The sequence below is a fragment of the Mixophyes fleayi genome, chromosome 5 (assembly GCF_038048845.1).
Source record: "Mixophyes fleayi isolate aMixFle1 chromosome 5, aMixFle1.hap1, whole genome shotgun sequence".
Taxonomy (NCBI): Eukaryota; Metazoa; Chordata; class Amphibia; order Anura; family Limnodynastidae; genus Mixophyes; species Mixophyes fleayi.
This window is the reverse complement of record NC_134406.1, coordinates 260,758,065-260,784,150: the sequence shown is the minus strand read 5'-3', so window position 1 is coordinate 260,784,150 and position 26,086 is coordinate 260,758,065. Positions and strand designations below refer to the sequence as shown.

Here is a 26,086-nt window from a genome sequence, read left to right as displayed (position 1 = left end):
CATAGCCACCAATCAGATTCTAGCTATCGTTTATCTAATACATTCTAGAAAATGATAGCTAGAATCTGATTGGTAGCTATTGGCAACACCTCCAAATTACCTTTTTAGACTTTTTAATAAATCGACCCCTTAGTTTCTAATTGCAATAAGCAAAGTTAATTATTTAAGTGAAGATAACAGATAATTATTTCATCCCAGGTTACGGCAGTTGGAAAAAGTGGGAAAGCAAAGCCAAGATATTATCACTCAATATTATCTGTGCAAATGAATAAAACTGAAAGATATGAAGCTTTCTCTAAAAGAAAAGTTTGTGGATTGCAAATTATATTTATATATATATATATATATATATATATATATATATATATATATTCATTCAGTGGTCAAAGTAGAAATATAGACGTGGTGGTATGCAAAATGTAATTGGAATGTAAGTAAATGGAATGTGATAGGTTTACAGTGAAGGTAGTGGGAGAAGTGGCGGTATGGCATAACAGCAACTGCCATTGACCACTATTTATTCTACATATCAGTTCAATTTGGACATTTTACCTCATTGTTAATACCTTCCTAAGAGTGTATGATTACTATCACATGTGCAGTACGCATATTGCCAGCCAGGGGGCAGGGTGAACTATGTGTCAGGGAGAGAAATGCCCCTCAGGGCTTGTCTTATTTCAGTGCTTTGATCCATCTAGGTAACCTACAAATCAGGAATCAGAATCGATTCTGAAAGCAGATGTTGTGCATCATCTGATGTCCTTCATTGTGCTTTCATTATAAATAGCTATATGTTATACACTTCAACAAACATGAAAAAAAAAAAACCTAAGGTATGCATGGTGTTATCATCTGTAGCACTTCATCTGCTAGGGAACTACAATTCCCTGCATACTCACAAGCTTGTGTCCTGTTTCTATTGCCCACTTTCTTGGTTTATACTATAGGGTCATACATAAAATGAACTACACCTTTGGTAGAAAATATGCATTATCTGATATGCCTCATTGTAATGGAATTAGTAGTTACTAATAGAACTTACTAATGACACCTTAGGCAGGAGCATAAACTACTACACCAGTAGTAAATATACTGCATCAGGAGGAATTAGGGGGATTTCTATAATGTCTACACATAGCTTTGACAGCCTGTATATCTGTAGTTCCTGTGGAACAACAAGTCCCAGCTTGCTTTGTCAACCAAGTTCTCTCTGCAGCCACTGAATGTTGTGTGGAACTACAAGTTCTAGCATGCACGCTAAGACCTGACAATCCACAACAACTAAAAATGCCTATGAGTAGGGAGGCAGACTGGGACTTGTAGTGCCACTCCAGCTGGATAGCCACAGGTTGCCTACTCATGATCTACGGCGAGAGAGTATATCTTTGCATGTAAAGTTCTGCCTGATGTGCGAGGGAGCAGTAACCTGCCCCAGGCTCCTCGGGAACGGCAGTTTAAATGCCCCAAGTCCTCTCTTGCCTGGGAAGGGGTCGGGTTCTGGATGGGTGCAGCGGAAGCCCCTCCCACCCCGGATGTGACGTACACCCAATGGGAGAGCAGGGTGCGTGGATAGATGAGGTCACAAGCTGCCGTGCGGGGAATGGAATGTGTTAGACTAGTGTAGAGCGATCGGAACCGGGGAAACGTTCTCAGCTTAGAACCCTGCCGACCCCAACGTTCTAAAATAGAACCCTGACGATCTCAACGTTCTAAAATAGAATCCTGGCGCTGTCAACGTTCTAAAACAGAACCCTGCCGCCTCCAACGTTCTGAGAGTGATCTCCAGCGCTGCAGACCCCTGGGCACGGCTGAGCGAGGATGCAGAGACATGCAGGGATTTGTCAGGTTACCGGGCTCCGGCACAGACATGTAAGGCTCCTCTGAACCGGTGTCAGGGGGGAGATCCATTCTGTCCTACGTTAACCCATTGCATGCCCATCTCTCCATCTCCCCTGGATGCTGCTGACTCGGTAAAGTTAATGAAGTGCGCTGCTCACCCGTTGCCGATGAAGGATCCAGACAGCCCGGTGTCTCCCTGTCGGAGTTGATCGGGATTCCGTTGTTGTTGGTGGTGGAGGATCAGGACAAAGCGCTGCCCTGTGTGCGCCTCGTTTGGGATCCAGATTCCTTTTTAAATCTGCGTTCCCTCCTCGCTCCCGATCTTTTTCCTCTCCTCCGGCACAAGATGAAAGACAGAAGGGGAGAAAGTTAAATAAATCGCCCACATGCGCTGGATCAGCTCGAGGCTCGGGGAAAGGAATCAGCAGAAGGTGGGAGAAGATAGTTTGACATCTTTCCAGTCAGGAAGATGGCGGAGTGGAGCTGAGAGTGTGGACTGGGAAAGTTTGGGGGCTTTTGTGTTTATCTACGACCACCCTGAGCCAGATCGGACACATGCAGGCCAAAAAACGCTACTTCACCCTGCTCTCCGCCGGCACTTGTCTCGTCCTTCTCTTCTATCTCGGGGGGTTGCAGTTTAGGGCATCGAGGAGCCAGAGGAAGAGGGACGAGCACAGGCGGAATGGCTTGCAGAAGAGTGCAGACCACCCGTGGCCCCGCTTCCCTGATACCCTGCTTCCTTTCATCCAATGGGATCAGGCAGAGAGTGAGGACTATAACAGCCAGGGTTCCCCCAGGCAGAAGAGAGATGCCAACTCCAGTGTATACAAGGGTAAAAAGTGCCGTATGGAGTCTTGTTTTGACTTCTCTCTGTGCAAGAGGAATGGCTTTAAGGTGTACACCTATCCTCAGCAGAAAGGGGACAAGATCTCAGAAAGTTACCAAAACATCTTATCAGCCATTGAGGGCTCCAGATATTACACCTCTGACCCTAGCCAGGCTTGCTTGTTTGTCCTGAGCCTGGACACTCTAGATAGGGACCAGCTGTCCCCCCAATATGTGCACAACCTTAAGTCTAAAGTCCAGAACTTGCACCTGTGGAACAATGGTAGAAATCATTTAATTTTTAATTTATACTCTGGAACCTGGCCAGACTACACTGAAGACGTAGGCTTCGACATTGGCCAGGCGATGCTGGCCAAGGCTAGTATCAGCGCAGACAACTTCCGCCCCAACTTTGATGTTTCCATCCCTCTATTTTCTAAGGATCATCCCAGGACAGGGGGGGAGAAAGGATTTCTGAAATTTAACACTATCCCTCCTATTAGGAAGTACATGTTGGTATTCAAAGGGAAAAGATACCTGACAGGGATAGGGTCAGACACCAGGAATGCCTTATATCACGTACATAATGGGGAGGATGTAGTCCTCCTGACCACTTGCAAGCATGGTAAAGACTGGCAGAAGCACAAGGACACACGTTGTGATAGAGACAACACAGAGTATGAGAAGTAAGTGGTTTGGGTAGAAAATGGGTTTTCCCTCTTTTGTACAGAAGCTGTTAACAGCTGTCAGGTACAGTATGCAGTGTTCCTATCTGCTGGCTTAACCAAAGACTTGCATTGATTTTAACATGTGTATGTTTCCATCGATTTTGTGATTTGACACCACAGGGTGCTTGCTTCTTATTTTGAAGTATATATTGATATGGCCTCTCAATGAGCAGTGCATCTCTAAAACTATTTCTTGTTACCATGGACATAGGGTGTGTGTGTGTGGGGGGGGGGGAATGCTCTATAAAGAACAGTATACAATTACATAATTGCATTTATTGGACTGGAGATTAGTTCTGTATGACATCAATATTCAGGATTTAAATAATTTAGCTCCTTTTCTAATGCACCTTTCAGCACAAATTGGCATTTGTTGAAATAGCTGTCTCTAATGTAGCGTGTTCTACAAATAATGTCTTGCTTTCAGTTGATATTAATGCTGTCACAAAAGGCGCACTTGGTTTTTAATTTGTGTTTGGTGTTGCTGAAACCGATCTTTATCCGATTTGATTTATCCTGTAAGAAAATAAGTGTTCAATAGGAAAGTGACATTTCATTATAATGAGAACATGGACCAGTGCTGAGTGAATGGTATTTCTGCACCCATTCATTGATGAATGTGTAACTGCTACTCCCTGTTATTAAATCACTCCTGCTGTAAACACTGATTTCAGGATGTGTTCCTCTCTTTGGTGAATGGTGTTACTGTGCCTTTACTATTTATTGTTTACAATTCAGATAGACCACTTCTAGGATTCCTCTTGATCGGTCTAGTTGTAACTTATTGTAAATGTTGATCGTTTATGACATGAATATACTTTACAGTTGGTTTAGTGTGTAGTGCTAAGATACACATCCTGTAATGTACACTACAGTCTAACTCCCTCAGGGATTAAACCTCCACACCATCAGTATAAAAGTCATCTGTTTATCTGTAGGCTTTCAGATCTCAGTCACAGGGAAAGGTCAACGTGACATCTCGGAATACCTGCATTTTTCTCCTGCCAATTCTGGGGGGGGAAAAAACCCCTTGTTTCTCCGGCTAGCTTTATCTGTGTTCATGTCTTGTCTTGTGTGAAACTAAACGCAAAGCTTACTTTTCAGTAAATTAGTTCCCATTTCTCTTCTGTACCTCTGTAGTTCATTTGCATTAACTGTAACATGCAAAATTCTAGGCAAATCGTCTTCCCAAATTTAACAGTTTTCTCTCAGCTAGTGCTTAGTATACAGATCTATATTTTAGTCTACAAGGATATTGACTCCATCGTCCATTGTCATAAATACTCCAGACAAACCTCAAGGTCTGTAATCTGCTTTAATTGATCAAACACATTAGTTGCATTGATAATGCAGGCATTAAACATAAATAAAAACCTTCCTTCTGGAAGCCAGTTAAGGTAATTGTGCCATTTCCTGTAATCCTAAGAATGAGCCAGGGGGTGAACTGTGAGCTATTGACAACCAGATTTTCCTTGTGCTTGCAAAGTCCTCACACCTGCGTGTAGTATTGCAGTCATTTGAATATTGCCCTGCAATAAGGAAACTTGTGGGAAGAGGCTGACAGCTCTTTGATGTTATCTGAGTTAATATGTAGCGAGCAAATGGTTCTTTGGAATCTGGTTTATGATGTTGGTGTTTGATACTTTTCAGTGTATAATATTAATTTGTTACTTTACTTATCTTCGTAGTGATTATATGTAACAGCAGGTGTATTAGGGGATTTGCCTATCCCCTTATATATTTTTCCCTGTGTCACACTTGTAAGTTTACACAGGCAGTGTTTTAATTGTAGAATAAATAATGCATTTTCAATGTTCTAAATCATTCTGATCGAAATTAAGAGTTTTTATGGAACCTGTGACGTACTCTGTGTTCCTGTTTTTGATCTCTAGATTGGGATGTTTTGTTATGATGTGGTGGTGTTTTGTTTTTTTTTGTTTTTGTTTTTTATTTTATGAAATCCATGCCCAGTGGCTGATGGTGTTAAAACTGTAGACTTGGTCATTATTAAAAGTAATGTTTCCATACCGCGTTGTGTAGCGCCCCTAGGGCCCTCTTACTCTGGATCTATCTGACAAAGGACCAGGGAATTGGTGCTGTAACACACAGATGTGACAGCAGCCAGGTATGCCCACTGGGAGGGAAAGGGGATGTTGAAAGATCAGTTCCTGTAACAAGAACCAGGTATCTTCACAGAAGTGCACATTAAGTACTTTGATGTAGACTACAAGCCTGGGCGCATTGCATCACTGGTAGGACGAACAGATGCAACAGCCGCTGTGATATAAGACCTTTACAGGCTGGGACACTAATCTCCCTTCCTGGCCTAGATGGAGAGCAGTGATTTTAATATGTGCTAGTTGCAGAATGATATATAATATCTCTGGGAATAACATTTTTTTCATTGGTGGCCGCCCTATTTAGTCAGCTAGGTCTGTCTGTCTATATAGTTTGTGTGTTACATTACATGATTGCTAATGTGATAAATGCAACTATTGTTAATAGCCTGATAAAGCCAATGTCAGTTGTCTAAAGTTGACATTATCACATATAGGAGGGGGAGTTCAGTTGGCCGCCTTACTACCGAAAGTAACGTGGCCTGCACACTATTACCGTTAATACGGTGATTTCAACGCTAGCACTCTGCTGTGAGCAGCAAGCAGGGTTAAAATTACCCTCCCCTGTAACTAATTTCTCTCCTTCACCTGTTATTAATTTCCAACAATATTACCATGTAACTTAATTTAATCTTCCAGCGATATCCAGGTGACAGGAAGTGGAGGGATGTCCCCGGTATTGCACACAATGCTGCTGCTCCTGTCCATTGATAGGCTGTGAACACTCGCAGCACAGTGATGACATCACAGAAGCGCCCTGTTCACAGCCAGTGAGTCTTGCACAGCAGCAGCTTTGTGTGTGATACCAGCTCAGGACATCCCCTTCGCTACCTGTTGCAGGTATGATGTAATGAGGTGGGAGGGGGTGAATGAATTACAGAGGTCAAGGGAACAGAGGATTTTTTTTCTTTTTGTTTTCTTGGTCTGGACATTCCGTGGAGGTAGCAAAATGGTTTTCCTTGTAATGAGTTATTTTGTTCCCTGATATACAATCGGGGATGAATCGCAACTATATAATCAATGTCTATATTCTAAATCATTGTCATTTTTTTTGAATACTTCTGTGGTGCGCAGCATATATTTTTTTCACATGGAAAATTCAGCACATGAGTTGCAGAAAGTGCACATAGTATGAAATATTAATTCTATCAGACGGATTGGTGTATCCGGCAGCGTGCCGTGCGTACGGCCTGTCGTACTGGAGCGCCAAATCTGAACGTGCTCAAAGGGGAACTGATCATAGAATAGTTCCTCTCTGGTCAAGTGGGCTTGACATGTTAATTCTCAGAAGGGAACTAACGTATTACCTGTTCCCCCTCAGAGTACATTTGTAGAAAGTGTAGCGGTGAGTGAGGGAAAGGGCTTAATAATAAAGGATATCTTTATCTGTTTTACCCAGTTTGTGTATTCGTTTACCATGTTTGTCCCCAATTGTAAAGCGCTACGGAATATGTTGGCGCTATATAAATTGATGATGATGATGGGATAATTGAAGGGATTAAAGGATAGAATAAAAGGATGGGTTAATGATTAAGGTTGGGGGGTAATTATGGGAAAAATGGAATGGAGAAGTGGATAGAATGAGCAATATTGATGCTGGAGGGGGTGAGCGCGGATTGCTCAGTGAGGGAACATAAATAATATACTTGTAGATAGAGAAGGGTCATAATGTGAATTTAAGAGTGTGTAACCTCTGTAAGAGGCATGCACTCTGTGTAAAGAGGGTGTGGGGCTTTGGGGAGGAATTTGGTCGCCGGTGATGTGGCGCCGGCGCAGCGCGCACATTGCTCGGCAATTACGGTAGAAATCTCAGCTCGTTATTTGTTCTTTGCGCGAGGGGTGAGCGAAGAGTTCTGTCAAATTCTCCACCGCCAAGCGTCTCCGGGACGTCCGTGAGACACTTTGCGACTATTTGAGATCCCCCCCGTTGTGTCTTGTTCACTATTTATTAACAGATATTATGTATAAATATTTTAAAATTTGCCTGGCTCTTTAATGTGTTCGTCTGACTCCTACTAAAAAAAACCCGCTGAGCAGTGTATTATGTCACATCCGTCCCTCTGCCATGTGACTGCACCATGTGATTACCGCATAACAGAATAATATGAAGTATCTACAGTTATTAAAAGTAGAATGGTCTTCAGGCATTTGAAGTTTAAGCTCTACCAGTGCTTTGAAGTTTCCGTCTCAATGGCAGTTTCTAGGATGAGCAGTTTAGCAGCAGAAGGTTTATATATTTTTTTAATTTTATTTATTATTTTAAATAAAATCCAGAAAAGATGGGGTATCTACCAAGCATGTGTTTGTGATTCCCACTTCCTGCAGGAGTCATTCCTCATTGAATAGCACAGCTGCAAGTCCATATCTGTGTTACTCAATGCATTTAATAGGACATGTATCGATACCATGCAAGGAAAGTGAGATGGCTTTTATTTTGGGATCAGTTTTGTGGAGGAATGCAGTTGTTGGGAACCTAAACCTTAGAGGTCATCAAGGTCTTCGGTCCCCCCAGCAGCTGAGCACAAGCCCAAACACATTTTTTTTCTTCTCTTATTAATGGGATATGGCGGCACTGAGTTGAGACACGTGTCCGGCCCCATAGTCTGACATTCTCTTGCCAGCCTGGACCCTAAAGCAGTACATAACATATGACTGGCATCGTCGTTCTTCCTTTTGTTTGTGTAGGATCCCTCCCCCCCCCCCCCCCCCCCCCCCCCCCCCCCGTTTCAAACACCAAACAGTGGAAACCGGTGAACTGCCCAAGGTCACAATTTGTCCGCCCCTGCTCCAGGCACCACAACAGATTGTAAGCTCCATTGGGCAAGGGAAATGGTGCTTGAAAAATTCTGTGTACAGCGCTGCATGAAATTGTATGTGCTATGTAAAAATGCTCATGGGGGGAGAAATGCTGACAGGGCAGAAGTCTATTAGAAATGCGATATGCTATTATATTTTGTCTGTGCTTCCAGCTCTCAGCCCAGCAGGTGAACAACTGTGATCTAGACTATAGCAGTGACATGTTTGCAATTGGGGATGAAAAATGAGGTGAAGTTTTGTATGGCCCACGATCTGCTCCTGCAATTTAGTAGCTTTGCAAGTGTAGACTCTCTTGGCACGACCATAATGCTCTCACTATGTTCACTATAGGGTATCTCATGTTTAAAATTCTGACTATAAATACAATTTCTAGGTACAGGGGTGTGTACGTGTGTCTGTGTTTTTGTGTTGTTTTTATATACTTTTGTATTTTTTTTTTATTTAAGTGGCATTTTTTTCTTTCCCAGCTATGACCTTTAAACCAGTGATAAGCAACAGTTTATTGTTTTATCTTGTTGCTGAGATGAGGGGTACTGTGTGCACCCCTTTTTAGGGTTAGAGGGCCGCCCATGTGGCCCCTGAAGTGTATCAGGTGACCTATTGCTTGCTTTAAACCATCTTGCAGAATATTACTTGTTGTCCTATCTCTGGATAGGACACAAATCTGTTCTAGAAACAGTGGTATCCAGCGTAGAGAGGAGAGCACTATGTGAGGCCAGGGCAATGAAAACAATGAACTCTGATCATTTTAATACATGGCTAAAAAGCACGGAAGTGAGACCGAAAGATAAAGCCATGCATTAATGCCACTAAATGTAAGTTATCGGGCAATAGGCAACCTCTTTAAAAAAAAAACATTAAACCCCAGAATTGTCATCATCCGATATAAACCATGGAGCTAATATACATTGTTCAGTGTTGACCTGAGATTTTACAGCAGCTTTGTTTAAACATTAAAGTATTACTCCTCCGCTCCGTTACAGGTCGCTGAAACTTACTCCACATCTTAAGGAACAGTGTCCAGATGGGATCACTTGTACATTAATAAGTCATTTGAGTTTCTGTGACATCACTGTGGCTCACATGCATGAATCCACACGCTGCATTTCTGTGTAAACCGTTCAATCTCATATATACTATTGTGCTCACTAATAAACAGCCTTTGTGTGTGTATAATACGCTGTCTTTGCAATCTGCTCGTAATTAAGGATCTTCCTGTAGGAATCTGGTGGATTTTATCGCACTAATTCACGTGAGTATGGTTTGGATGTCTGGTCACTTTGTTAAACGGTTAAAACTCTATTTAAAACGAACAAAAAAACCCATGAAATTTAAACCATGTAACGAAGTTGCAATGACGTACAGAAAAAAAATAAAAGCTGTTGCATAATTGTGTTAATGTAGGGGATTTTTCTGATTGTGTAAATAACAATTTGCAAAGCCCCAAGCACCAGACTGACAAGTCTTATTGTGTTATTTTGGCGTTGTGAACAGCCTGTACTTGTTATCTGCTTAATTTGTTCTTCCTTGTAGCTATGTATGTTTTGTGGATCTGTTGTCTGGAATGCTTTTGGTATTCCAGATAAGGGTCTTTGCATGATTCAGAGCGCTATTGCTAAAATCTACTAAACTATACTTTCTGTTTTTTCCCTACACTGTCCCTAACTTTGCCTCATTAAAAGGGGTCAAAGCGAACTCTTGACTTATCCATCACATTGACCTGATTTTCTTTGTCTTGTGCAAAAACCTTTTAAACCTTCATGTAAGGAATGCAAAATAGATCATTCAGTCAAAATAAGTTAACCTACATGTTATAAAGCCATATACAGCAGAGTATAATAATGCTTGTTAACAGACCATCACCAGTATTGCCAGGGATGATTGCCTGGTTAATTATAACAAGATACCATGAAACCATTATAATGTAAAATCGTTATATGATGCTAAAAGGGTGACACAAGCCCAATTCAGTATGGACTCTCTACAGCACACTGGGGTCAAAGTTCACTTTAAGACCACCCACGAAGACTATGTGGGAATTGGGATTAACTTAATTCCACCTCCCTTTAACAAAACCTATTCTTTGCTAAATACCACCAGAAAGTATCTTAATTATGGGTAAATGACCTACACATAAGTCATTGTCCAATTCCGTGTCCAACATGAATTGGGTGAAAAGTTAGACCAGCCAAGTTGTAAATCTACATTGACTAACAACAATGTTGCTGAGTAAGAGTTTGCAGGGGAGGTATATTGCTGAATGTTAACTGTTGTATTTTCATAAACTAGACCTAAAATGTACAATGATTCATAATGCGACCTTAAAATGACGTATAAAATGTTAGGAGAAATTGGATTGTTTTGTTTTTAATCTTGCTGTATGGTTTAACAGGCTAGAGCAGGGGTCAGGAAACTTTTTTACCTTTTACCCCCAAATATATTTAGATACGCTGACGTTACCCCCTTGATTTGAAAGGAAGGAAATAATATATTATTAATTATTGGAATTCAAAATTGTATTGAATCTATTGAAAATTTCTTTGAAAGCTTCAACTTCAAAACTTCAGGTTTTGGAGAAATGATTTTGCTTCATTTTTGATACAAGAACATTAATATTGGGGCATTTTGATGTCTGAGCAATTTGGATACAGTCTTCAGCGTCCAATCGATTTCTCTGCTTTGTTTTTATGTTCGTTAGAGTGGAAAATCCTTGTTCGCAAAGGTAGGTTGTTGCAAAAGGCAGCAACGTTTTGACTGCCTCCTCATGTGCAATTTTGAATGTCTTTGCAGCTGTTGACATCCAAAAATATGACAGATCTGCTTTGTTTTCAAATGCAATACATGCTTCATTATTGAATCAAAGCTCAAGAAGTGCCTCTGCCAACCCTTGAGGCTCTTCTGGTACAACAGTAATTTCACATTTAAAGGGGTCTATAATCCAACTGACGGCATGTGAATCGGCAGCATTACCCTCAGGAATTTCATTTTTACCCCATTTGGGGTAATTTACCCCTGTTCCCTGACCACTGGACTAGAGGGTCTATCAAACTGTCTAAAGAGGAAAGGTGGAGGTGTTGCCTGTAGTAACCAATCAGATTCTAGTTATCCTTTTATCTTGTAAGTTCTAGAAAATGATAGGTAGAATCTGATTGGTTACTGTGAGCAAAACCTCCACTTATCCTTTTAAGAAGGTTTGTAAAGCAGATCTAGGGGCAGATTTATCAAAGTCTATCCTTTACTTGGCTAAAGATGTAAATGTTTTATGTATTTCATGTGCTGTATTGTGTTTGACGGTTTCACATCAAGTGATGTAAGCACCAATCAGAGTGCTCCAGTTTACAAATTCAGCCACTAATTTAATTTCTGGTTTGTGTCATGCTTAGAACTGCTGTCATAGCAACACGGCTACTCTAATCTGATTGGCCTCTTTGAAGGTGGTAGTTAAGCATTCAAACGCATTTGAAATTCAGGCACTCAATTTATTTAATTTGATTTAATAGGAATGAAGCCCTTTTCTTTAATTACTGGGGTTAGTAAAAAAAACCCAAAAAAACTAATCTCTGCCGTGTGTGCACCGTATAATTATTATTTTTTTTAACACTTGCAGAAATTCCCATGTGGCGCGTCATTCCTAGTGGAGTTACAGTAACTAATATTTAGTTTGTTTCCGTTTGGGGAGGAAAAAAAAAGCTTTTTCACAAATTGTGATGACTTACTACATTTCCCAAGCATGAAACTCAATAAAAATTACATGCGAAGGAGGTTACATTTTATGCTATTTCAAAAAAATTTTTGGGTGTGTTCCATTGCACTTTTGTCTCTGCATGTATGTCAGTTTCACCTTAAAAGTAGTGGTAGGTTAATCGACTTCTGACTCAATAGACCCTAGTACATGGTTGTCCAACCCGCGACCCAGCATGCCTGTAAATGTGGCCCAGCATGAGTTTTGGTTGTGGCAAGGGGGCAGCGCTGGAAAAAAAACAAAAAAACTTACCTTGCGTTGACGTCAGCTGGCGCTCCGGCTCCCTCCCTGGTCTCCTCCTCCGTGTGGCGCTCGCAGTGAATGTCGGGGGTGACGTCATCACACCCGACATCCATTGCGTAGCGCAGCACAGAGGAGTCACCCCCGCGAACTATCAGCAGCAGTGAAAGATTATCCAGTATCTTATTGTTGTTACACTGAATTTGGACTTTCTGCACCATTCAATTATGAACTAGCTGTGTTCTCTGTATGTATCTAATATAAATATTAAGAGATAATTGTATTTTTAATATTTTAAATGTGCAGTGCTGAGTAGGGTGAAAATATCACCCACTGTTACCCTCATCGGAGGCTGCTCCATGAGCCATTTTTTCCGCCACCCTATCTTTAAATCTCTAGATTTCTATTAGTCCTCCTGATGCTACCTATATCGGTGACCATTTCAAACTGGTCAATAAAAAAACTGATTCATGGGTGCAGAAAGAGAGGAAAAAAAGTTTTTGCCATTTAATTCCCCGAACCCCACTAAGGAGCAGATGCAGGTAAGTTAAATTGTAGCTGGTAATGGGACTACTGCTTTAATCATAATTCTGCAACAGGTTTCCTAACTCTTACTAACTTCATTTCCAAGTAAGTTTAATATGTTAACTATGTTTTCTATGGTTTTTTGGATGATCAGCTATCGTTAGTGTTAGTGTATTTTATGTGCGGCCCAAACCAACTCGTCGTCTTCCAATGTGGCCCAGGGAAGCTAAAAGGTTGGACACCCCTGCCCTAGTATGAGCGTGTGCGTAATGGGGAATTTAGATTGTAAGGGGGAGGTTTAATTGCCGGTGATGTAGAGCGTGGACATCGCTGGCAATTATGGTACAAATCTTTGCTCATTTTCCCTCGTTCCTCTATGGGGTGCGAAGAAAAATTAGCCTAGATTTCTGTCAAATCTCTGCCGCGGAGTTTCTCGCAGATGTTCCGATCTGGTTCATGTCCAGATCTCCCCGACCCTTGTTTCAATAAATTCAGAGATACCTCAACTGATTCGGTTGGTTGTCTAATTTTCAAAATGGTATGTCTTATTGAACTATATTGTTTCTACAAATTGCATTCGTTTTTATTTACATTTTTTTTCGTTTTCAAGAACAGATCTTGATTCTTTTTCTGCTGTTTTGGAAAAGTGGATTGTTGCCAAAAGAACTCCAAAAAAAATAAAATAAATAATATAAAATGTTTCAATTTGCTTTTAGTTCACTGTCTGACAATTGCAATAAAACACCCCCTTTTTATTTTTTTGTAGGAATTCTTTTTGCTGTGACAGGTAGTATAAGCAAACTAATGGTATTTTCTGAAAGCTCAGTCTTATGAAAAAAGTCTTTGTGGGTACCGCACAAATAAATGACTGATATAGATGTTAGAATGTGACCAGCCCAAAATACTGCCTAAATATGCCCACTGGCGAAGGGGTTAAGATGTTGCACTATGGAGATTTAATCCCCCTTTAAGGTTTTCCTGAAAAAAATACATTAAGTTCAGCGGTCTTTTCAAATAGGCTTTAGAAAACCTATCTGCCCGTACGACTCTGAGGCCGTTAAATAGAGTGCGGGCATTGATAAAATGTCTGTTCTGCTCCGTGCACTTCTCAAAATATTTTATACTGATTACACGTCTGAATATGGATAAGGGGAGAAACGCCAGCCATTGTCATGGCAACCTCCTAACGGAATATACTTAAGTTTTTCACATCATGCTTGAGGAGAATAAGTGGGCAGCGGAAAGGAGCCCAAACCAGTAATGTCGGCAATTGGCGGCCTTCATCCTTTTATAGGCAAACGTTGAATAAATGATTTCAATCCCAAGTATGAAATATAGAGATATATATATATATATATTTTTTTTTATTTTTTTTTAAGCCTAATTTAAAAACCTGTGTGGTAATTGTTTATATATCTCCCCCCCCCCCCCCCCCTCCTTTTTCTTTGTTTTTCATCTGTCTTGTAACATTTTTGCTGATCCGTGTCTTTTCTTTTATGAATATTCTCACTTTGGGAAAGTGCCTTAAGTATTGCATATATTTTTATTTTAAAAAATTTTTTATTTATTTTTTTTGCATTAAATCTCATTGCGTGCTGCCCTTCTAGAAATATGTCTTTCTTTCCTTCTTTTTTTTTTTTTAACAATAAATAAATGATTGCTAAAACATGGCTTCAGGCCAGAGACCTTGTAGTCGCTGCACAGCTAATCATTTTGGCAATAATGCCTGTGTCTTGCAAAGGTTGCACACGACTTATACAAAGTGGAGGACGTTAATATTGAGATTATCGCTTCACTCAGAACTAGTGACGCCACTGAGGTGTGCGTGAGACCCTGGAACAACCATGTATATGATTTTATTTTTTTTTCCTTTCCATTTCACTGTATTTAATCTTCTACTTTCTTACTTGTTGCTATAAATTGGGACTGCTGTATTAAAGCTACGCTAAGCGGTTATTTAAGAGATGGTTTTCACACATGAATAAGACTGACAGGAGGGCTGCGTGCCTCAGGGATGTCAATCTGTCTTATGGTGACCTGTAGTCTAATTCAAATGCCGTACTGGAAATTCCCTCCTCCTGATAGTTCTATCTTGGATGGAGAAATGGAGAATGTTGGGTTATTCCTACGCTACGTCTACGTGCATTAAATGGAAGGTTACATAATTTTTTTTTTTTGTGTTCTCATTTTTCGTATAACTCGAGTGCCCATGACCTTTCCAGATATATAATTTTTTTTTTTTAGTCTTTTGTGTCCCTACTTCGTTAAAAGTGATTAATAACCACTGAATTCCCACAGCCAGACTCCATTGTAAATCATGTTTAATCACAGCCAATGGGGTTGATGTTCCCTCCATGGCTCTAGCCGCTGTACTGCTGCTGACAGTATGTCACCTGCACACTGGACCGTTGGAAGTGCAGGACATTAAGTATATCCATGTTTAAAGAAACCTTTTTACTGCTCTTATATTCCTATCTATTTAGTAGCTTATTGCAGCATGCAAGCAATATACTACTACTACTACTACTACTACTACAGTGCTTTAATGGGAGGTGTATTGATGGGAACTGATTTGTCAGATCTTACCATGACCTTGGTAATGTTACAGTTGTTTTGTCGGTTGTCTCTGTAGGATGCAGAGATTTGTGTGATAAAGCTGTGTGCACATTGCCCTGCTCTGTAGATCTATAATAGAAAATCAGCCGTTTACAAGGGACGGTCACATTCCACAGGGCACTAGAATGTTTGTGAGGCTATTGATACACTGTAACACTAACGGGGTGTGTGGAGGGGGGGCTGCTTGTGGAAGTAGGGTAGTGTGTGTGTGTGTGTGTGTGTGTATATATATATATATATATTTTTACACACACACTACTTCCAATCTCAGAAATGTGTGCTTTATATAAGGCAGAAGGCGTATGTTCCAAACTGTGACATGTTTAGTGATTTCTGTAATATTCATGACGTAAGTTCTTAAAGCCGCAGTATATTATTTAGGTATAGGGTGGAACATTGTTCATTTACGCGTTATGCAGCCAATGCATGAACCTCTAACCCCCCCGCTTTGTCCCTTGATATAATGTGCAAATGTTAACTAACAGTCCTCTACACATACGGGAGACGGCATGAGCAGTTTTTGGGGCTCTGCAAATTTTCATAAGAGAGCAGAGTACCGGTTCAGTAGAATGTATTGCCATCACTAAGTCATCAGTCCCTCCTGTCAGTCTTATTCATGTCTGAAAATCCTCTATCTGTTAATCAACCGGGGGTGTGTTTAATACTGTCGTTACCAGTTACAGTAATAAATATTGAGAGGCGCAAGCCGAAATAAAAATAGTTTCCTGGCTTTCGGAACGCCCAAAGAGGCCAGTGTTGGCAATCGGCTTATATAAACTCCTGCTGTAAGTGTGTTGAGGAGTGTGTCTGTGATTGGTATGTATAGTAGAGCGAGCACAAGTGGCCTTCAAAGACTCCTATAGAATAAATAAGTGATGATGTTATTTTATCCTTGGTAGAGGGAGATAGAGGCCCAGCTGTAGCGCTTTATCCTGCTACCTGAGACCTGGAACCAACCTCTTTTCATGGCGGAATTTTGTTGTTGGACATCATTGAAGTAATAGTTATGGCAATATCCTACTTATTAGCAGAGTATACTTTACATTTTTAAGATATTTTAGGTTTTAAAGGGAAGTATGTTCCTTGTTTGTTTAAAACTGCATTTATTTCCTTTAAGTTGACCATAAACCCTAATGGAGCCACAATTTTATTATGCGCGGGGAACCTAATCCTCAGTCTACTTGAGTTTATAAATTAGCAGGAGCCGCTGTTTTGCTTCTCGCGACAGACATGCGGCTGAAAGCTCGCCACGGTAAGAACAAACGGCAACGACTAGTTTTAAAGAAGACATTCGGGGCCAAGGGAAAAAAAATAAACTGAATGGGAAGTGTGGTTTTAATGTTTGAATAAGTCATTATTATTGTCTGTCTTCTGTCTCCAGATGGTGTGTGAATATTTTTTTATTTTTTTTTTGTGCTTGTAGCAATAAAATGCAACATTAAGTCGGCGTTTGCTCTGTTTGTGTTCTGATCCCTGTTTGGTTGCCCCCAGTGTAAAAAGGCAACGTTTTTATATACTGCCTTTCAAATGGGGAGGAGAAATGTTGTTGCTGTCACCAGTATAACAAGTGAGGTAATAAGCCGAGGGATATTAAAATTATGTGTGAGGCTGTAAATTTACACTTATCAACAAGGGTTAACGTCTGGTGTTTACATTTGTCGAGCCAATAGGATTTCCACTGGGAGGCGTGCTTTGGTCATAGAAATTCTCCTCCCAGTGGATTCTGGTCCTTTCAGTTCCTGATTCCACCCACCCGCCCTGCTTTAAGTTAAATTTGATGACTTCTAACAACTTTTCTTTCCTGATATATAGAGGAGGCGCAGTTGGTAGGCGAGCTGTGCAGTCAGCGACTAATTGACAATGCTACCCTGATAAGCCGCTCGTCGCTATACCATGACTCTTGACCCTTCTGCCCGGAGGGCCCCTTGTTGCGCTTTACGCGGCACGACAATCTTGAGTCTAAAAGGGGAGCAGTCTCGTGACGCTAGATTTGCATCGGCCAATAGTAAAGATATCATTCTTGGTTTAGTGGTTGAGCGATTGTCCCCCACAGTTATTAGTTAAAAGATTGGTTGTTTAGCGGACTGCTATGCTCTCTCTGCCACTAAGAGATTTTCATTCAATTTAATAAACTGCGACCTTAAATTTCCAAAAATTATGAGCGTCTGTGTCTTCTTTCGGTTGACAAGGTTACACACACATTACATGTTGGTATAGAGCAAAAAGGTCACACTATTATTTTATGATTTAGAACTGCAGGGTTGTAGGTCTGATGCCGCGTTATAGGGATCGGTCTACTGTTTATAATTACTTTCCTGCCGGATATTTATTTTAAGGTTTTGAATTATTTCGTAAGTGTTGCACCTGAAACTGAAAGGTCTGTTCTGAGCCGACTTGTTATCTGATGATGATTATTCTTTAACCTTTAACTATACTACTTAGTCAGATCTGCTGTTAAATAGACTATTGGGCAAAAAACAACTCCTGTGCTTGAAGGCGTAGTACAATGTGACACTACTTACTTATGTGTTGTAGTACTCCTTCAGACGACTGTAAAACTTGCAGGAGAGCGTGTATAAACTAATAAATTACAAAGTGCCGTCGTTTCTTTTACCAAGATCTTTTTGGAATTTTCAGCAAGGCTATTTTATCATTCCAGCAGATTTCCTTTTGTGAGCTTTTTTTGGTTAGTACTATCCACAGAGCAGATTTTAGCCCTATGTCAAGTGCAAAGCAGAAGTTGTTGCATCCAAGACCTTGGTAAAAACAGAAAAATAAACAAGCATTTTTTTCTTTAAATAGCAAGCCATCCCTCTTTTTTTGCATGCGCTTTTTAACTGTCCTGCAAAGTATCTCCTTTTCAAAAGCTCTCTGGTTGGCTAACAAAAATGGCTGCAGGACACAGTCAGTCTGCTTCACATACTCGGACTCTCGGCATGTCATGTGATGGCAAGTAGAGGGGGGTGGAGGATGTCATAGTGCAGACAGAGGTCAGAAGGATGCTCCAAAGCACCTCTGCTCACTACATCATGTGACTGTGGTTGCCATGGTAGTCCAGAGTAATAAATCATTAATAGCAGCCTTAAGGGGAAAAAAAACAAGGGAAAATGGTAAATATGACAAGTGATTTTATTTTTTTCTTCATGGGATTTCTGCCTTAATTAGATCATAGTCAAACTCCAACTACCTTTTATAACCGCTCAATGACCCCTCTTTCTGGGGGAGTGAAGAATCCTTGGTTGAAGCACATACTTCTGTGTACATTTCCCAGTGCATCATTGTTCCTTTCATATTTTACTGAAAGACTAGAACAAGGAGCGTGTGTGTGTGTGTGTGTGTGTGTGTGTGTGTGTGTGTGTGATTTAATGTCCTCTTGACAACTGGGATGTGTAAATGTTCGCAGCATTCTGCATATGATAGTTTTGTTAAAAAAAAAAAAAAAAAATAACGTCCCATATTTCTTTGAAGCTTCTGAGCGAGCCTGGCTTAGAGGTAGCTATTTTGTGGGCTGGAGGTACATTCATTAAAATGTGTGTAAAGCATGGGTCCACTGTTAATTTTTGTTTGTTATAACATGACTGAAAGGGCAAACATTTCCAGTCTGCTCAATAAAAAGAAATTAAATCGCAGGGTTTAATGCTGACAGAACCATCCTTCGTGGTCAGTAAGTGGGCCTGTTTGGGAGAAAACCAACGTAGCTGATCACATCACATAGTGTATGACTGGTTAATGCATATTCACTAATAATATAAACTCTCACCTGAAACTAATAATGCACCAACCAGCCATTAGCTGTGATCAGTTCATGTGGCACAGAAGGTTTTTATTTTATTTTTTATCCTTTTGTGGCCTCTAAAATTCAAGACAACCTGACCAAGTAGTCAAAAAACTCTCTTAAAGTTAGGCTAACCTCCTATGTATACTCTTCCTGCCCTGTCTAGATCATATCAGTAACTGTGAATAAGTTTTGACTTTTTACATACTCCATGACAGATGAATTTAAAATATGCTTGTTCTTTGAGTACGGCAGCTTTGCTATGTCCTCCCGTCAGCTGATTGGCATCGGCTCTAGAAAAGGTGTCGGCGGTAGGTACTGCTCAGTGTGATCTCTCCTATGTCCTGCATTCTTTGATCTATTCAGAGCTTCCCCCCCCCCCCCCCCTCCCAAGGAATGGGGGTACTTTTTTGTTGAAATGCTTTGTAGCCCGCAGATTCCTTTATGCATTAGGTGCTTGTATCACAAAGGCTAATTAATGTGGGACAGTACAGGATGCAGCTTTGATTACATGTTTACAAGGTCAGATGTAGAAAGCCTTTTGGCATTATTAAACAAGCCTTTTTACTTCATTTACTGCATGTACCTAGTATAAAGCTCGCTGGTCTTTCCCTTGATATATTTCTCCTTGATGTTTGTCTGCTATCCCTTTTATAGAAATGTCTCACCTGTGGAGCTTTGATTTGAATAGTTTCTGTATAGATTAAAATTCAATGGTTTATATTATCTTTCAGCCTGAAAGCAGAGTCCTTCCCTGAACGCTTGGAATAGGCTGCGTTACGTCTCTTCCACCAATAGGAACCTGTGGTGTGGATCTACCTAGGTTGTTATGCTCTGATGTCAATCAGGGCTATCTGTTGTACGATGTTTCATGTAGTTTTGGTTGTAAAGTACTTTTTTGGACTCTGGAATGGAACACACACACGATAGATAGATAGAGATATATTATATTGTTGTTTTTTTATTTGAAATAAACTAAGATATATTCGAAAGCCCTTGAGAATCGGATTGGTTGACACGTATCATCATCATTTATATAGCGCCAGCAAATTCCGTAGCGCTTTACAATTGGGAACAAACATTAATAAAACAATACTGGGTAATACGTACATAGAGGTAAGAGAACCCTGCTCGCAAGCTTACAATTCAGCGCCTTTTTTTTCATATGCACACCAATTATTTTTTTTTAACCTATGCAAATTCAACATTATCCATCTTGGTAGGTTTCAGATTCCTAAGCAGTTGCAAGCGGAATGCAGGAGAGTGAACATGTGATCATACGTCATTCTCTGTATGTTGCCTACACGGATAACACGAGACGTGTGGCACATACAGGAACGCTAGAAAACGATGCATTCCTGTGCACACCAGACATTACATTGCGCTCCGCTTTTATATCTAATAGACGTGCAGGTTCCTCTTGTTTCAGTTAATGAGAAACTACTCAGCTGGGTAAGCTGTAATATATATTGTATCTGTAATCGTATCTGCTTAATGTTGAAGTCACATTTAGGGTTACAGTTGTGTTCAACTTTTGCTTTTGTCTGGCAGTGAACTGGTTACTGTTGTATAGGTGGGTGTGGTAAGTTAAATTAATGCTGAGCATCCGGCATCTGTCACCATGTATGAAAGAGGCTTTTGTGAAGCTTTGCCAAGCTGCGTTTCACGTCCCCTCCTTGACGCCTTTTTAGCTGTTCTGCATTTGAACTCTTATCATGAGCTACCTCTGACAGTAATTGACTCTTTTTTACACTCAGTGACACCCACTACAAGAAGAAAAAGGTTGGAAAATTGAGTCATTGGCCTAGGACTGGAGACAGGTGACGGAGGGAATGGAGTCATGTCTCTTGCTGACAGAATGTGATCTATACAAGGACTAGGAAAAGCCTTGTTGTATCTTAGATGCTGCATATATGAATCCATTTCATAGGTATCTGCATTCAAATACAGTTTCCAATGACTATTTGCTGCTGGGCAGGTGGAGCTTCTGTATCTAAGCAGGGTGTGAGTGACCGCTTTGCAGACTTGCTGTGCAGAAGTACAGTATAAATCGGTGTATTCAGTAACTTGGATGATGGCATTCTCCACTTTTTGTCCTGTTTTGAGATCCCATCAGGAAAGTGAGAAAAAAAATAATCTAAGTTTTCTCTGGACACACGGACACTGAGCCGATGTCTGCACATTTTCCCTCCTGTATTGAAATGACAAGCTTCATTTGTATGTCTGCACTGTGTACTGCCTCTGCTGGTCTGGCTGTGATGGTTTTAAAGAAAGATTATAGTGAGAAATAGTCTGCTTGTATTGAAGAAGACATTGCATTTAGCAAGGTGCCAGTACAGAGATCTCCTGCTTACATTAATCTTGCTGCATTTATGAAACCATAATGCAAGTTGTAGCTCACTTGAAAACGACTTGTAGGAGCTGATTGGTGATGAGGACAAAGCTACTAATAGCACACAGGTCATTCATTATATGCTAACATTTTCTCCATGTTAAACTGGGTACACTAATGTAATTATCATGCAGATCACATCATCGATACTGCAAGAGTGTGTACGCTCCCATGATTGGTTTATCCAAACACGTCACATCGTATCGTTTGATTTGGTTTTATAAACTTCCTAAATATCACGATCAGCGATGGAACGATGTCGGGCAAATGTGGCAGTGTGTACACACTCGCTACCAGCAGTGTAGGCAGAGATCTGTAGCGTGTGCAGAGTCACAATCTTTTCAGCAGATGGTTATGAGAGATGAAGATCACAGATCTAAAGGTAAATTGTGTAGGTGTGCACATAAATCTGCATGATCATCGGGACTTTCAGTCCTTGGTGAAATCGTTACAGAAATAGCATCTTAGGTAAGATTGCATTAGTGTCTACCCAGCTCTACACAAAAGTGTAAACCTGCACCGTCCGGGACATAGGAACACCCACGGCTCTTCAGGTGATCACCTGCATTAATTTAGCGCATTGTACTAGTATTGTAAACGAGTACCGAAATTGAAACCAATTGCTTCCAATGACCCCCATACTCTGTAGCGTTGCTACTCGTGTCTGGGTTAGTTGCAGTAGAGGTCAGTGTGTTGTGGGTTCCTTTTTTTTATTTTTGTTTTATGCTGCTTGATACGTTGACTTACTGTTACTGCTTCTGAACTGGATGTCTTGGAAAATGTAGATTGATCACCAATGACCTCCTATATGCTATTTGCAGCTGCATGTGACATGTTTGCACTGCGTTTGTAAAACCTAAAAATCAAATATGTATAAACACACACACACACACACACACACACACACACACACACACACACACACACACACACACACACACACACACACACTTTTAAATCTCTGTTCAGCCTCACATTTATCTTCTTGCCTGATGGCTGGAGCAAAAAAACTGCAGCCAAAACATAGAATTAAAATAAATTGCTTCAGATAAACACCCAGGAGGGATTGATGAACAGTTGAGATCTACTGAGGATACGCAGGTGCTGCTGTAGACCCCCTCTCACCCCCCCTCGCCCTCTCACCCCCCATCGCCCTCTCGCCCCCCCCCACTTCTTTCACACCATACTACAATTTCAGTAATGATTTATTTTTTTTATTTTTTTTCTATTTCTCTTTAAATCATTCAACAAGTAGATCTGAAAAGCTGCTAATTATTTTCCCAGACCTACAATTATTTGCTTGGGTCTGTATGCGCAAACTACTTTCACAGCCATTGTGTTGGGTAAGACTTTAGAAGCGGTTTATGCTCCATGCAGGATGTTTCTGTCTTGGTTTGATTTATTTTCAATATATAAAATTATATGTAATTATACTTTTTCTTTAGCGATGGCGGCTTTTGTATAAATCTGTATTTTTTTCTTTTTAAAAAAATAAATAAATAAAAATGTTGTCCTAAGGCTTCTGGTGCTTGTGGCTGTCTAAGTGTGTGGAGAATAAATTCTAACAAGGGTCATTTTTATTTATTTTTAAATAATTTTTTATATAGCACCAATTGTTTTGTGCAGTGCGGTACAGAGAATATGTAATCATTCATATCCGTCCCCGCCCCATAGGAGCTTACATTCTAATTCTAAATGCTAGCGTCCATTTTTGCCAGAAGCCAATTAACCTGTCAGTATAGTGTGTCTTCAGACTGCCTGAGGACACCCACGCAAAAACGTGTTGAACATACAAATTCCACGCAGATAGGAGGACCCTGGTTGGAATGAAGCTCATGACCCCAGCGCAATGATGCAGCAATGCTGACCACTGTGCCACAGTGCTGCCATGCTATTTACATGCATGCTTACAGGAAGAAGCACGGTGGCTAAGTGGTTGGCACTTCTGCCGTTACAGCACTGGGGTCATGAGTTCAATTCCCGACCATGGCCTTATCTGTGTGGAGTTTGTATGTTCTCCCTGTGTTTGCGTGGGTTTCCTCCGGGTGCTCTGGTTTCCTCCCACACTCCAAAAACATACTAGTAGGTTAATTGGCTGCTAACAATTGACCCTAGTCTGTCTCTGTGTCTGTGTGTCTGTGTGTGTGTCTGTGAATTTAGACTGTAAGCCCCAATGGGGCAGGGACTGATGTGAGAGCGTTCTCTGTACAGCGCTGCGGAATTACTGGCGCTTTATAATTAAATGGTAATAATAAATAATAATAATTTTTAAAAGGCAGCTGTTGCTTACACCTGAAGCTAGACAGGGCTGAACCAATATACATTAGAATGTAGCTGTTAATTAACTAAGATACATTGATGTCAAGGAGGCTTGTTTTGTGTCTGCGTTGTCCATAAAAAATAAAGGCTGACAATATGGTAGCATCTTATAGGTGTTTCAGAGCAATAAAACCTCTAGACAGTGTACGTTTGATCGTTAAAATACACATAAAGCTTCTTTCAAATGCAAATTGCAGTCGAGCTCTTTAAACCGCATCCAGTCTGTTTCTTTCCCGCATTGTCACTTCTCGTCATGTCACTTCTGGTGTCGCGAGTGACAGGGGCCGTTTGGTGACAGCAGGAGGGGTGTATTCCATTTCCATCTATTAACAACATTACAAGCGGATAATTTTAATATTGCGTCTCCCGGCTCTCTTCGGAGAGCTGTTTGTGTCAGAATTAATTTCTGTTACCTGGAATTTTTCCTGCGCGATTAATGTCATTGTGAAGCAAGACCTCGCTGTTTTGCTAAATTTCAAATGTGTTGTTGTGGGGTTTTATTAGAGTGTTCCTTCATTCTTTTAATTAGAGCGTGTTTTGCATGGAATTAGCATTTTACGATGGTAGAACTCATTAATTAACAAAAAAAAAAAGCAAAGAATTGATGCCCTTTCTGAATAAGCCTTATTTTCACTTTTCTAAATATAGTAACATAGTAACATAGTTGATGAGGTTGAAAAAAGACACCAGTCCATCAAGTTCAACCTATTTTGGATCTCCTGCGATCCTGCACTTATATTTGAAATTAATCCAGAGTAAGCAACCGCCCATCTGTTTCAATTGTGAACATCCCCCCAGACCCAATATTGCAGTCCTATTTTTACCCTATATCCACTACTATCCTTCATTTTAAATTAACGGTCGTATCCCTGGATACACCTTTCCGCTAAAAATTTGTCTAACCCTTTCTTTAATATATCTATTGAATCTGCCATCACAACCTTCCCTAGCAATGAATTCCATATCTTGACTGCCCTTGCTGTAAAGAACCCCTTCCTTTGCTGGTTGTGAAATTTCCTCTCCTCTAACCTTAGGGGGTGACCGCGTGTCCTGTGTATAGTCCTTGGGGTAAAAAGTTCCCATGAAAGTTCTCTGTATTGACCCCTAATGTATTTGTACATAGTAATCATATCTCCCCTTAGACGCCTCTTTTCTAAAGTAAACATGCCTAAACTGGCTAACCTTTCCTCATAACTTAATGACTCCATACTCTTTATCAATTTTGTCGCCTTTCTCTGAACTCTTTCTAGTTCCAAATTATCTTTTTTATAGAGTGGTGCCCAGAACTGTACTGCATAGTCAAGATGAGGTCTTACCAACGATTTATACAGTGGCAAAATTACACTGTCTTCCCTTGCATCTATGCCCCTTTTTATGCATGCCAATACTTTGTTTTCCCTTGCAGCTGCTGCTTGACATTGAGCACTATTGCTAAGTCTACTGTCTACGAGCACTCCCAAATCCTTTTCCATTATAGATTCTCCTAAATTAATTCCATTTAATTTATAGATTGCGTTCTTGTTTTTGATCCCTGAATGCATAACCTTATACTATATGGATATGTTAGTTTACTCAGATAACTTGATATATTTGCATTTATTGTGCTTTCCATAGCTTTCTGCCAAAGTATAAAAAAAATCCCATCCATAAGAGCCAATGAACCATGGTCCAAAAATATGATTCATTATAATTTGCACACAGTAGTGGCAGGCGTTTTTGTATACTGACATTATGAGAATATTTATGGAAATGCAGCCTATACATTAATTAGGAACCCGTTTGGCATACAGTAGCTACTGAACTAATAGGCAGCATTTTCAAGGATAGTGGGTCCGCCTACAAAATGGCTGCACAAAAGACAGAAAACTCACTAGGGGTTGATGGCGCACACTGGAGAACAACAGGAAAAAGAATTTGGTAAAGAATACAGGAATAAAGAGTAAATATACAAAATTCTGAGCTGCTGCAGACCCGTGGTTGATTGCAACACAACCACCATCAATAATTGACCAAGAAAGAAAAAACAAAAATGGCCGCCTCACCTCAGGGATAGCACTGGTTCCTAATGATTTTATAGGCTGCACTCTCCTACATGTGTTCAGTCCATAAAATATCAGCGTTCACTCCATGTAGGCAGTTATCACTCTTTAT

At 40.4% G+C, this 26,086-nt stretch overlaps 1 protein-coding gene across 1 annotated transcript in view; it reads left to right on the top strand.

Annotated features, from left to right (window-relative positions):
• Positions 1-1,546: 1,546 nt before the first annotated feature.
• EXT1 (exostosin glycosyltransferase 1) overlaps positions 1,547-26,086 on the top strand; it is a 201,069-nt gene continuing 176,529 nt past the window's right edge. Inside the window, exon 1 of the mRNA XM_075213988.1 lies at positions 1,547-3,350. Within this exon, the coding sequence (XP_075070089.1) occupies positions 2,395-3,350 (956 nt within the window). The 5' untranslated portion in view covers positions 1,547-2,394. The remainder of the gene's footprint in view (positions 3,351-26,086) is intronic.